General features: G+C 36.4%; 1 protein-coding gene across 1 annotated transcript in view; it reads right to left on the reverse strand.

The window, feature by feature from the left end:
• Tmem30a (transmembrane protein 30A) overlaps positions 1-13,181 on the reverse strand; it is a 28,944-nt gene that overhangs the window by 6,986 nt on the left and 8,777 nt on the right. The window contains exons 2-4 of the mRNA XM_021207149.2: positions 6,658-6,765; positions 3,193-3,300; positions 704-791 (exon numbers count right to left, since the gene is read on the reverse strand). Of these exons, the coding sequence (XP_021062808.1) occupies positions 704-791; positions 3,193-3,300; positions 6,658-6,765 (304 nt within the window). The remainder of the gene's footprint in view (positions 1-703; positions 792-3,192; positions 3,301-6,657; positions 6,766-13,181) is intronic.

A 13,181-nucleotide genomic window follows, 5' to 3' on the forward strand; every position in this document is an offset into this window, starting at 1 on the left:
AGATCTTGTTACGGATGGTTATGAGCCACCATGTGGTTGCTGGGATTTGAACTCCGGACCTTTGGAAGAGCAGTCGGGTGCTCTTACCCACTGAGCCACCTCACCAGCCCCACTGCTGCATTCCTAACAGCTCTTGCTGATCCATTTTTCTGTACTTGGTACTCAGCTCTTGAAACACGGTACAATGAACAAGTCCTTTTGAATGTGTTATACACAGAAATCAGGGACTTGATGTAAAAACACACAAAATATTTCAGTAATGCCAATACGTTTAAATGACATTGGTTTTGGTGCACTGGATTAAATAAATTATTCAAGTTAATTTTACTTGTTTCCTTTGGGGACTTTTAATATAAGTACAAGAAAATTTGAAATTGTTTGTATTTGTGGTTCAAACTGTTTAGCTATCAGGCGATGCATACCTAAATGATCAACTGTAATTCCTCTTTAATGGTATAAATCAGCAAAAGTGACTCTATGGCTTTTACTTTCTTGTAGGAAATTGGGAAGTGATAGAAATCCATTCTCATAAAAGAATGCTCAAAAGGAAACGACAGGGCATTAAGACCCTATTCATTATCTTAGTAGTTATCTTGAAGGTGAATGTCATAATCCCATTCATATTACTGACTATTCCCTAGTACCCTAATTGCAGTTTCCGAATCACCTATCTGCATGGATCTTTATTTTATATCTAGCATACCATTAAACATGCTGTTGGCAATAGCTCCACAGGGAGCAATTGGTTTGTCTTCATTTCTTCGATAAGGTTCACATTCCTTACTTGGATTCTAGTTTTCAAAAGGAAAAGGAGAGAGAAATTACCATCTAGATCTCTGGAAAAATAATGAGCTAGTCCTAATTACTAATTAAAAATTCTAGCCTTGTATTTTCCTCACTCATAAAGAATATGATGAGTCTGTAAGGAAACTAAGCTCTAAATACTACATTTAAATACTCAAAATATTCTTTAATATTACAGTACTTTTTAAATAAAATGTTTGTTTACCTGTACATAGCTATATATCACTTATCAATTTAATATTTTGATTTTTGTATCAATACAGAAACCACAACCACAAAGATTTCTGGATGACAAAAATTAAATGACTAGTTATCAAAGCAGCTGTGATACACAATAAAGGCATAGTAACCTGGGAATAAAGACACTAGACATTCTAGCTTCTTGGACAAGCCCCTTGATAAACTTGTTCTCACTTATAAAATGATCACAGCTAACACTTCAAATTTTGTAATTTGGAGTTAAACCTTCATATCTTAAAAAAACGAAGAAAGGAAAAATCTATAGCAGTCTATACTGTTGCTTAAGTTGTACAGGATGCTGGTGAAGCAGAGCATATACTTGCCCTTCAGGCTTGGTCTTGACTCATTCCTTACTAAGGAGCTCAAGGACAGGGAACAGCTGAAGGGTGTATCTGAAAATATGCCTTAGCACTTCTGGAACACTCAGGCAAGTCACAGTAATTAATTTAAGCATTTAACAAATCAAGGTAATCTCAACTTGAAAGTTACTTTATATATGTAATACACATACACGCCACACACACACAAAGCCAGTTAGCCTCTTGGGCTGTTCTACTATTAACTGACTTTGGCTTGTATTTGCACTGTTTATACTGAGAGAAAAGAGGGGGGAAAACATGATAGGGGTCTTATAATATCTCTTCAGTATTCTGAGTATTTTGAAGAAAACTGATTTCAGCAAAAGTGCCGGACATATCTGGGAAGCACATCAGTCATCATCAGAGAGGCTTCCTGCTGCAGGAGGGAACTGATGTAGAGACCCACCGCTGGACAATGTGCTGAGTGCGAAAACTTGGAACACTCAGTACTAAATGGGATGTCTCAATCAAGCCTCCCCTCAGGGCACAGGGAACTATATGGAAGAGGAGGCATAAACACTTTAAGAGCCAGTGGGGAATAGAAGACACCAAGGAAACCGTATTTAATATGTACTACAAACCACGCAAGGTGCCAGAATCAAACAAACACAGAGGATGATGGAAGGGAGCCAGGGGGTGGGGGAAATCCTAACTTGTCCTTAGAAGATCATATAAGTTAATTCCTAAAATAAGAGTTGTAACCAGGGACCAGGCAGTGCTGTTGCACACCTGTAATCCCACCACTCAGAATGCAGTCAGGTGGATCTCTGTGGTCTACAGAGCTATTTCGAGGACAGTCAAGACATCTCTCTGTGTCTGTGTCTGTGTCTGTGTCTGTGTCTGTGTGTGTGTCTGTCTATCTGTCTGTCTGTCTGTCTGTCTGTCTCTCTCTCTCTCTCTCTCTCTCTCTCTCTCTCTCTCTCTCTCTCACACACACACACACACACGCACACACACACACAAAGTAGGTACCACATGAAATGCAAGCAGAAAAGAGAGTTATCCCCAACTCTAGCTGTCACATAAGATATATCAAGCTCTTTCTGAAAGGTTCTATGCTAAAATTCTTTCTACCTCTCCTGTCCTCCCCCTCCTAAGTGCTGAGATTACAGGTATACATCACCATGTCTGGCTCTCTATAGTGTATTGTAAGAGATTCAAAGGGTCTAAGAAATGAGAAACTACTCCAGTCTTCAAATGTTTGCCCTATTAACAAAATGATATAAAATACTTATGTACTAAACACTACTATGGAAAGCTGAACAGTCAGAAATTATGATACCATCCATGGATTCCCGAATAGAGCATTAAAAAAGGAGCTTGTTACAATAACCTATAGTCTACTCCTATAGTAGACTTGAGAATTCTGAAAGCTTTAAATTTTTGCTGCTTAGTCTTCCCACAGTGAAAAGTTTAAAAAATAGGACAGTTATTCAACGTTGAAACACAATTCTAGAAATTAAAAAGTTCATCTGCATATCCCTACCTAGCATAAGAATAATGGATAGACCCCAAAAGAACACACTTACACAGCTAAAATACTAGACTCATCAAAATCCCATTACAAAGAGATAAAGACAAACTCCCAAGAAATGAACAGGCAGTAGTGGAATTGAGAAGTTATTTTGTGGGCATTCAAGAAAAAGCATTTTAAATAAAAATTTCTGTAAAAACTAGAAATGACAAGTAATTCTTTAATCTCCTCTAAGATTACTAAGTCCTTAATAACATTTCTGAACGACTCTTACTTCACAGATACCACATATTTGTACTTCACCATTCTACTTACAAGCAAAGCACTAGGGTCCCCATTTAACTGGCTATCATCTCGAGATTTCACATAGCGACGATGATTTTGATAGAAATTAGACAGTCCATAATACATAAACACATTGCCCTAGAGAAAACAGAAAGGGGAAACTTTTTAACATAAAAGTTAATATTTGTTTTATAAGTATGTAAAATGTAAGCAATTCATACTTTACTGTTTTACAATTTGTGATAAACAGGTACTGAGGTTAAGTAGCAACTAAAATTGTACAATTAAATATAAATCAACTCATAGTGGAACAACTATACTCTAGTTCTTAAATTCTCAGGGAAGTTTTAAAAGAAGGGGAAAACATTACCACCTACAAATCAGGTATTGACTACGTCCAAAGCACACTCTCTTAACTGGCTTAGCAAAGCTGTTTACCAAGGACTTAATAAGCACTAGGAGTACAGCTCAGTAACAGTGTTCGCCTGGCATGTGCATGTGTAAAGCCCTGAATTCAATCCCCAAAACCACAAAACATAAGCAAGCAAACAAAAAATAAAGTGAGCAACTGTAAATAAAGTTCAACTATTTTAAACTTCTCAACTATCCACCAAGTATTGTGTGCAGTCTGGAACAGATGGCTCACTGGTAAAGAGACTGCAGTGTGAGCATGAGAGCCTCAGTGTGGATCCCAGTACCATCATAAAGTCAGGCATGGCAGCAGTCATCTATAAACCCAGAAATGAAGGGCAGCCAGGGAGGAGACAGGTAGGAACTTTCTGGCTAGTAAGTCTAGCTTAAATGAGAAGCTCCAAGTTCAGGGAAAGCCTGGTCTCATGAAATAAGGAGACAAAGGAAGACATACACATCTCATACTACACACACACACACACACCACAAAATATTTTCATTAAAAAATAATTTTGAAAAATATTAGTGTGCTCTGAGCTACAATATAAAGTTTTACTAATTCAAATTGGTTTTCATCCAATTAGTTTTCATCCAATCATCCTTTCAGATGATTAAACTTTTGATTTATTATCCAAATAAATTATAAATGGAATGAGAATATACAATTTCAGAGGATGCTATATATACTACTCTTTCCTATTTATTAAAATTTATGTTAGTGTACTAAATATTTCATAATGATTTACGCATATATTTTACTTCACTCATGACACTTCCTCCTGTCTTGCACTGGTTCCTTATGCCCTCCCTCCAAATATCCCCCAGGACACTATAGACTCTTAGCAATTAGTAAATTAGTAGTTTTGAAAATACACTGTTATATTTTATAAGAATAATCAAGAATGGTACTCTAATGGAGGTAACTTCAAAATATCTTGGAAAAAAAGAGTAATAAACATAAACTGAATTAACTACAAGGTGTTAAGAAACCAAATAACTAAAACTGTTACAGGTTAAAAAATGTTATTTTCTGCTTTCTGATTAAAGCTTCTATTTTTATATTCATATCTTCAATTAAAAGAAATTCTCTAAACACAGAATGATTTATTTGATTTGCTAACTTCATAGACATTTAAAGACTGAATACTGAAGTGTTTTGGTAGCAGAAGCTTGCAATCCCAGCACTTAGGAGGCAGATGAAGGGTCATTAATTCCAAGCCAACCTGAGCTACACTGCAAGTCTAAGGTCAACCTAGAATACCTGACATCATGCATCAAACTGTAAATAAATGAGTGAAAATACTGATTGTGGGGGCTGGTGAGATGGCTCAGCCGTTAAGAGCACTGACTTCTCTTCCAAAGGTCCTGAGTTCAATTCCCAGCAACCACATGGTGGCTCACAACCATCTGTAATGAGATCTGACGCCCTCTTCTGGTGTGTCTGAAGTCAGCTACAGTGTACTTACATATAATAAATAAATAAATCTACTTAAAAAAAGAAAAGAAAAGAAAAGAAAATACTGATTGTTAAATAGCAAACAAAAAACTTTTCCATTCTATATAGAAGGTGTTAAAATGGAAATCTTTGGGTGAAGTGTATCAAATTGTATGACAAAAACATGATAAATATGTTTAGGGAAAAAAGAATAGCATCTTAATAAGAACAATAATAGTAAATTCAATCTGTAAACGGAAAAAGAGACACTCTCTATCAATTCTGATACAAAACTAACTTTTAAGTTCCCTGAAATGGTTTTAGTCCAATTCAAAAATCTGTGAAGAAACAAACATACACAGACAAAATGGCCACTTTAAACAGGAGTTCTAAGGGGGGGGGGGGCGCTTAGCTTGCTTGTTTGTGTGAAGACAGGGTTTCTCTGTGTAACAGCCCTGGCTGTCCTGGAACTTTGTAAACTAGGTTGGCTTTAAACTCAGAGAGATCTACATATCTCTGTCTCCCAAGTTAAAGTAAATGTTTTGAATAGGGAGGAGATAACAGAACTCTAACTTGTTCAAACCCTCTCATTTCAACTTTGCACAGAACCAAAACTTACTGCATCTTTATAGTAGTATGCCTGCCACTGCACTTCTCAGTCTTCTCCCAAGTCAGTTTTCCTATCTTAGTCCCAAAGAAACTTTTACCTTAGTGTAAGAACATCTATAACCACTAGATGGCTTCCATCCACCAGAAACTACTAAAGTTATCACTACACATAGAAAATCTGAATGAGGACATTCAAACCTTGGTATGTATTGGGACAGCTTTGTTTCCTGAAGAATGTTGTTAGGTTCTTTTGTTATTTTTTGGTTTTCTGTAGGCTTGACTGTCCTAGAACTCGCTCTGTAGACCAGGTTGACCTCAGATGCACAGGAATCTGCCTGCCTGTCTCCTGGGACTAAGGGCGTGCATGCGCCACTACCACCTGGCTCCTGAAGAATATTTTTAAATTCAATTGTCAGGTATAGGGTAAAACAAACTGGTCTCTATCCAAGCCAATTCTGAAATTTTATGTTCTTTCCCATATGCTCATTTCCCAAAAATAAGAGACCAGAATTAATGCCACCCTGTACACAGGGTGGGGCCCAAATAACAAACTATAAAATACCAATAAAGTTTTAATAAGTGTTTGATTTTTTTTTAAATAAGTGTTTAACTAATGGGATGACCAATGCTGTCTTAAGAAAGACTTCTTTTATAATTAAGTTATTTTAAAAATTTTAAAAAAACTTAAAAGGCTAAGAATTTATACATCTAAAGAGAAATCAATGTACCAATAAATAATTTTAAAGTACAAGAAAATTATAAACTTGACAAAAAAATTGATTCCTGCTCTTTAAAATATGGATCATGAATAATGAAAATGCCTTTTGTCTACAAAATACTAAAAGGCAAATAATTCAAATAAATGCATTTAATTACCAGATATAATTAATTTAATGATGCAATACTAAATATATAGAGCAATCTTCAAATGTCTATAGATTCCAATAAACTAAGCTGATCTGTCTATATAAATTATAAAAAAAACAGTACTATTATTTTTTAAACATGCCTTTTCTAACAGATTACTTTGAAATACAGACCTCAAATGACTGTTTCAGTGTGAAGTTAATGGTACAAGCACAAGATGTCACATTCGGAGATAAACATTTATTACAGGGGCTGGAAGGTTCTGTTCCAGTGTAATCAATCTGTAAAAGAAAATTTGGTTAGCAAGCATTTCCTTGGAGAAAAGAGAAACCTAAAACTTGCATTATGTGCTATTAAAAAGAAAAATAAGTCAACAAAGCAATACAGACAAAAACTCCTGCTGTGTACTTTAACAGTGAGACATTAAATAGTAAAGAAGCTCCTCTTTGTTCACTGTTGTTCACAGTCCTCCTTTCTCACCCAAAGAAATAATCATATGTATAAAATTGTAAAAACAAGACTCAACACCGCATAATGCATAAGATGTAAATGTTTGTGAGGTCTAAACTACTGAGATACAGGGAGAAGGCAGGGAAAACTGTGTTCAGACCCCCCACCCTTTGCGTTTCTTTCAAGAACCTTCCTCTTCCCACAGTATATGGCATCTGAAATGAGGCTCTATCTTGTGAGAGGCAGAGAGAAGGGGTCTTAGGAGCCCCCTGACTTTGAAGAAAGAAGTGTGTTTAGCTTAAGGAACTACTCTGTATCTAAAGTAAAGCCAATTACTAGGGAATATGCTTTGAACCTGTGGTATGTGATGCTAACCCTGTCAGAACTGAATTGTACAATACCAGCTAAAGTCAGAAGTCCTGCTGTGGTACCCCAAATTTGTTTTTCCCCATTATAAATAAGAAAAGGAATTAAACACACTTTATTTTTTAGGGAATTTTAGTAAAGCTGTTTGTGGATGCACAGGCTGTCCTGTTGTTACAGAGTGGATAGTAAGTGTCTCTTCAAAAGTGCCCATGTGCTGGGATCTTGCTCCTAACTGGTGATGCTATTTTGTGATGTTCTGGAAATTGAGACGTGAACCTGGATAGAAGCACGTTTCTGGGACATAAGGTCCTTGGTAGCATCTTATCACTACAAATCTCTCACTACTTCCTGCTCACCATGTGAGTACCTTCTGATACATGTTTCTGCTACCATGATGCTGTCTCGTTTCAGACACAGAAAAAAGCAAGCTATGAGCTGAATGTCTGGAGCTGTAAACCAACATGAATAAATATTTTCTTCCTTGAGTATTTTTGGTCAGGTAACTACTCCACGATCAACATTTCCCTCCAAAGTGGTCTATTACACCAATACATGAACATTGACATTATCATCACCTATAGTTTAGTTTCAGGTTCACTCTTGGTTGAAAATTATATAGGTTTAAACAATATAAAATGATATATAACCTACCATTTTTAACATTTATTTAAAATTTTTTATAATTTTTTTATTTTCTCTCTTTTTTGGGGGGAGGGGATTGGTGGGGTGGGGATGTTTTTCAAGACAGGGTTTCTCTGCCCTGGCTGTCCTAGAACTCATTCTGTAGACTAGGCTGGCCTTGAGAACCCAGAAGTCCACCTGCCTCTGCCTCCCAAGAGCTGGGATTAAAGGCGTGTGCCATTCACTACTGTCCAGCCATAACCTACCATTATAATATAAAATACCTTAACTGGTCTAAAAAACTCCTTTATCTTTGTTCTACCTATTCATTTTCTTTATTAAATCACAGTAAGCACTGACCTTTCCACTGTCCTGATAGTTTTGTCTTTCATACTGGCTTATTTCACTTGGTAACTTACACTTCAGTTCCCTCTGTATCTTTCAGAGTTTGATATACTATAGTTTATTCACCTACTAAAAGACAAGACCAAACTGATCTTGAACCCACAAAGATCCTCTTGACTCTCCTTCCAGAGTGATAGCCAAAAGGCATGAGCCATGCCTAGCCAATGTTTGTGACTTATAGCACTGGTCTATAGTATTTTGTGGCAGCAGCTCCACCAGGTTCTAAAGCCCTTTGCATCTTCTCTGAGGAGGTATCTGATCAAGCTCACTTTTATACTTTAAGTGTTCTTTTAGGTAACAATGATCAGATATTTAAATAAGTTTCTGCCAGTCTATGACCAATCTTCTAAATCTCTTGATAAATAGAGAGTTTTAGGGTAAATAGTCCTACATATTAAAAATATTAGCTATATTTATAACTGAGAAAATTTTAAATTAAAATGTATACCTAGAAAACAGAACCACTATCTAAATTGTAACAGCGAGATAATTTTTAAAACCCTGAAATAAGACTGTTTGGTGCTATCAGATTGTTACATAGCATTCTGTACAACTGTTTTTCATGGAAGCTTATTTGTTAACTAGTAGAACTTTGCTTTAATTTCTTCTTTTCACTGCAAATATCACCAATAAGCAAGGCATGTAACAAAAATTAAATGAAGACAGGAAAGCACATATGAATTTCATTAGGCCTGTGTGCTACAACTCTGTACAAAGCCTGCTTGTACATATCATTCCACTTACATACCAAATTAATGTCAAAATAAACCACAAAGAAAACTGCATTTTTAATTTCACCTTTCTTTCTCTTAAGACTTATCTAAAAAATATAAAGAGAAACTTCTCAAATCATTTTCTTTAATTTGATCACCACTTGTGCAAAGAGTCAGACTTCACTTAACTAAACAAAAATAATTTGATGGAACTGCAAATCAAATAATATAATATCAGTATAATAAAACTCAACATTTTATTAGGATAATTACTAAGTATGAAATAATACTTAAAGTAGATAGCTATAATACATTCATCATGAACTGTTGATTATAACTTTTAAAGTGCATTAAAAGTTACATCTTTTAACTTTGTGTAACTCTGAAAACAGTGTTTTTAAAAGTTATTATAAGCCAGGTGTGGTGGAGCATGCCTTTAATCCCAGCACTCGGGAGGCAGAGGCAAGCGATTTCTGAGTTCGAGGCCAGCCTGGCCTACAAAGTGAGTTCCATGACAGCCAGGGCTATACAGAGAAACCCTGTCTTGAAAAAAACAACAACAACAACAAAAAGTTATTATAATTTACTTTTAAATACTTTTAAATATTACTTTTTAATAGGAGCAAAGCACACTACAAAGTACTAGAACCATAAAAGTAATGTTATAGTATACTGTCAACAGTTGACAGCTTTCCTTTATACACATTTTCTTTGATCCTCACCAAAATCCTATTACACTACCTCCATTTCATAAAAAGAACATACTCAGAAATTTTCCCAAGAGCTAGTCTAGAATCCAAGATCTCTGACTCAAGGATGCTCCTTCTGCTAAACCACCTTTACCAGGAACTGTCAGTCTACTCAATCAGAGGGCAGACTTCATTAATACAAGAAAGCTGTCAGACTGGATAGCAGAGAGACAATCATTAGCAAAGAACCTGTACTTTTTTTTTTTTTAGAAGAAATAAGAATCTGAGCAAATCCAGAAAAATAGTAATAGAAAAAGAGGCAGTTTTGGAAAATAGATAAAGACAATCAGAACTAACACTTTACATTTGGAGAATTTTCATGATGGAAAGCAAAGAGATAAAGCTAAGAAGGTACGTGAGCCATAACACACCACATTCTACTGACTACTGCTATCACATGTGTTTTGTCAGTCACATATGAACTTAATACAAATCATCTTGAACTGGGGCTGAAGGAACAGATGGCTCAGCAGTAAAGAGCTCTTGTAGGTTCCAAGCACCTGCACTAATGGCTCACAAACCACTGGTAACTCTAGCTCTAGGGGGTCCAAGGCCCTCTTCTGCCCTTTGTGGGCACTAGGTAAGTATATAGTAAACAGACATGCATGCAAGCAAAATACCCATACATACAAAATAAAATAAATCTTTTTAAAAGTAGAGTGGCCCTGCAAAGTTTGTTATTATTTTCCTTATTTTAAATCAGGACAACACTTGGTTCATTTCCTTGCACCAAAAACCTTAAGCACCAAACAGAACAAACAATAAAACTAGTCCTTAATCAGCTGGATCTGGTGCTATTTTGGATAGGTAATATTGGAAATGACTTACATTATAAGGTGTGTACATAAGCATCTAAATGTGGAATTGCTGCAGAGTTGGGGGGAGGGGATATGGAGTAGCCCCCATACATCTAGAGTGAGAAATAGTTTCTCCCAATCACCAATGTTCTACTTCTACTCCTATGCCTCGGGCAATAAGCTACATATTAGGCCAAGCCCAAGTCACTCTTAACTGTTATGTGCCATTTTGTTACTTTATAATAATGATTCCTATTAAAAGCCTAACCTTCCAGGTGCTGCTGGCAAAGAACCTCACAGACTGAGCCCCTTGGCCCCCAGTGTCTTTTCCTCACAATTGCTGCAAAGTTGAAAGGCCACACAGTTCTCACAAAGAGGTCTTACACTAATACAAGTCCCACAGTGTGGAGCCCAGGGTAGCTAGACTCCAGTCCCACACTAACTCCCCTATCCAGAGTCTCTGTGACCGACCAAGTCAGGTAGTGCAGCATGCATAAACATAAAGCCCCCGCACTGCAGTTCAGGACCTCCACTTCTACAGAAAACACTTCACTTTGTTCACCTTCTACCCGATCCGCATACAAGTTGATGGGAGACTAATCTCTTAACTGAAGGTCCACTGTACTCTAGAACCCTCCTTTTCTCCCTCTCTGAAACCTACAAGTAAGCCCTAAGGAGAGGGGAGCGGGAGACACATGTTCTAATTGGTCCAGTGGTTTTCTATAAACTAAGATAATACAATGGAGAAGAATTAGAGTTTTGCTCTTCTCTCACTTAATCACTGTAAACAACCTATTTTCCTTCATCAATTTCAGTTCATTAATTTCATTTACAGCATCAGATTTATGGACCTTTTATGTCTAAGGAATGTCTTAGCTATGCAAAACTGTTTAATGGCTTCCCATCACACTGCCTGCAGTCCTAATACTGGCTCATGTAATGTACACCCTAACAGTACTGCTTTGACCTGCATTTGTCCTTTCACACTGCCACAATGGCTTCTTTTTTGTTCCCCTATTAAGCACACTCCTTCCTTTCCTTTTCTACTTCTTCATGGAGTAGTCTTCCCTGGCATATTCACACCATTATTTAGGGCTCCCCAACACATGCCATTTTGTGGCAAGACATTATAATAAAAAACATCCTTATAAGAAACTGAAATTTCTGTCACAGAGTTAATAAATGCCTTAAGGTCACTTGTGACAGCTATCCTACTGTGTTCTCAGCCTGTTTGTTTAACCTGCTTTTAAGAGAACAAAGTAGCAGTCAACTTGCCTGAAATTTCCCATGTAATCAACTTTTACAGTCTAAGCTAATGGATAGCTGTAATCTCAAGATATGCACTTTTTCATGGCCCTGACCTAGAACAATGCAAGTATATAATTTGCTGAAAGCGGCAAACATGGAGAGTAAAAGCAATCTTCTAAAATGAATATCCACCATAAATATTGAACACAACGCTTGGATACTGCTTGATAAACAATGATATTTGTAGTACTGTTTGTTGTCTGGGTCAGTTGGGAGTCTTTTGAAATCAGTGACTCGATGCCCTTGTAAACCTCTTAAAATTTTTTGTAAAGTGTCTCTGATTACTTTCTGTGCTTTTCAACAGAAACAGGGGAAAGCCCTTAGTTAGGAACAGATATACACAGACACACACTCCTACAACAGACAGATTCTCAGGACAGACACAGATACCAGCACAGGAACATATACACAAGACAGCCTTCTGGCAGGCACAGATTCACACACATGCACTTTTTTTTTTCTCTAAAAAAGACTCCAGAAGCATGAAGTAAAGAACTAAAATCTGGATTTGCTCTTGGTTAAATGACTCCAAATAGAAGTTCTTTTATTTCTTTCCTTAATGCAACACCAATGCCTTATTGGTAACTCAGAGATAATCACTAACGTGTTTTAGTCATGCACTATTTAAATCTATAAGCCATCCTTAAGACCTTCATTTTTCCCCTGAGCATTTTCTAGCATCTAACACACTTCAGAAGCAACAAATTAAGAAGCAAATTAATGATCGATAAGAATGGATAATATTGGGTCAGAGAAATGGCTGAATGCTTCAAAGTACCTATTGCTCTTACAAAGGACCGTGGTTTGACTCTCAGCACCCACATGGTGGCTTACAACCATCTATGACTCCAATACCCTCTTCTGATAGCAGGCATCAGGTATGCATGTGGTACAGAGAAATACACACACGTGGGGGGGGGTGTGTGTGCAAAATACCCACACATAGTAAAATAATAAATCTAAAAAATTTTTTTAAAAAGAACAGATGAAATTATCAACTAGTATATAAACCCCTTCTTTATAAATAAAAGGAAAGCAAACATATTTTACATGAAAAATTCAATTGCTCACCCAAAATAACATAAGAGTAGAATCACATAAAAGTAGTAGACTCTCAAAACGTATTAGTTAAGTTTTATAGTAAACAGAATTAAGGTAGGATATTTTAAGAAAAACAAAACAAAACAAATGTGTATGCTGAATAGATTATTTTTAAGTAATGATATTCAGTATTTCAATATTCCTTCTACAGCATCTCTCTCTCTCTCTCTCTCTCTCTCTCTCTCTC

The sequence above is a fragment of the Mus pahari genome, chromosome 10 (genome assembly GCF_900095145.1).
Source record: "Mus pahari chromosome 10, PAHARI_EIJ_v1.1, whole genome shotgun sequence".
NCBI lineage: Eukaryota > Metazoa > Chordata > Mammalia > Rodentia > Muridae > Mus > Mus pahari.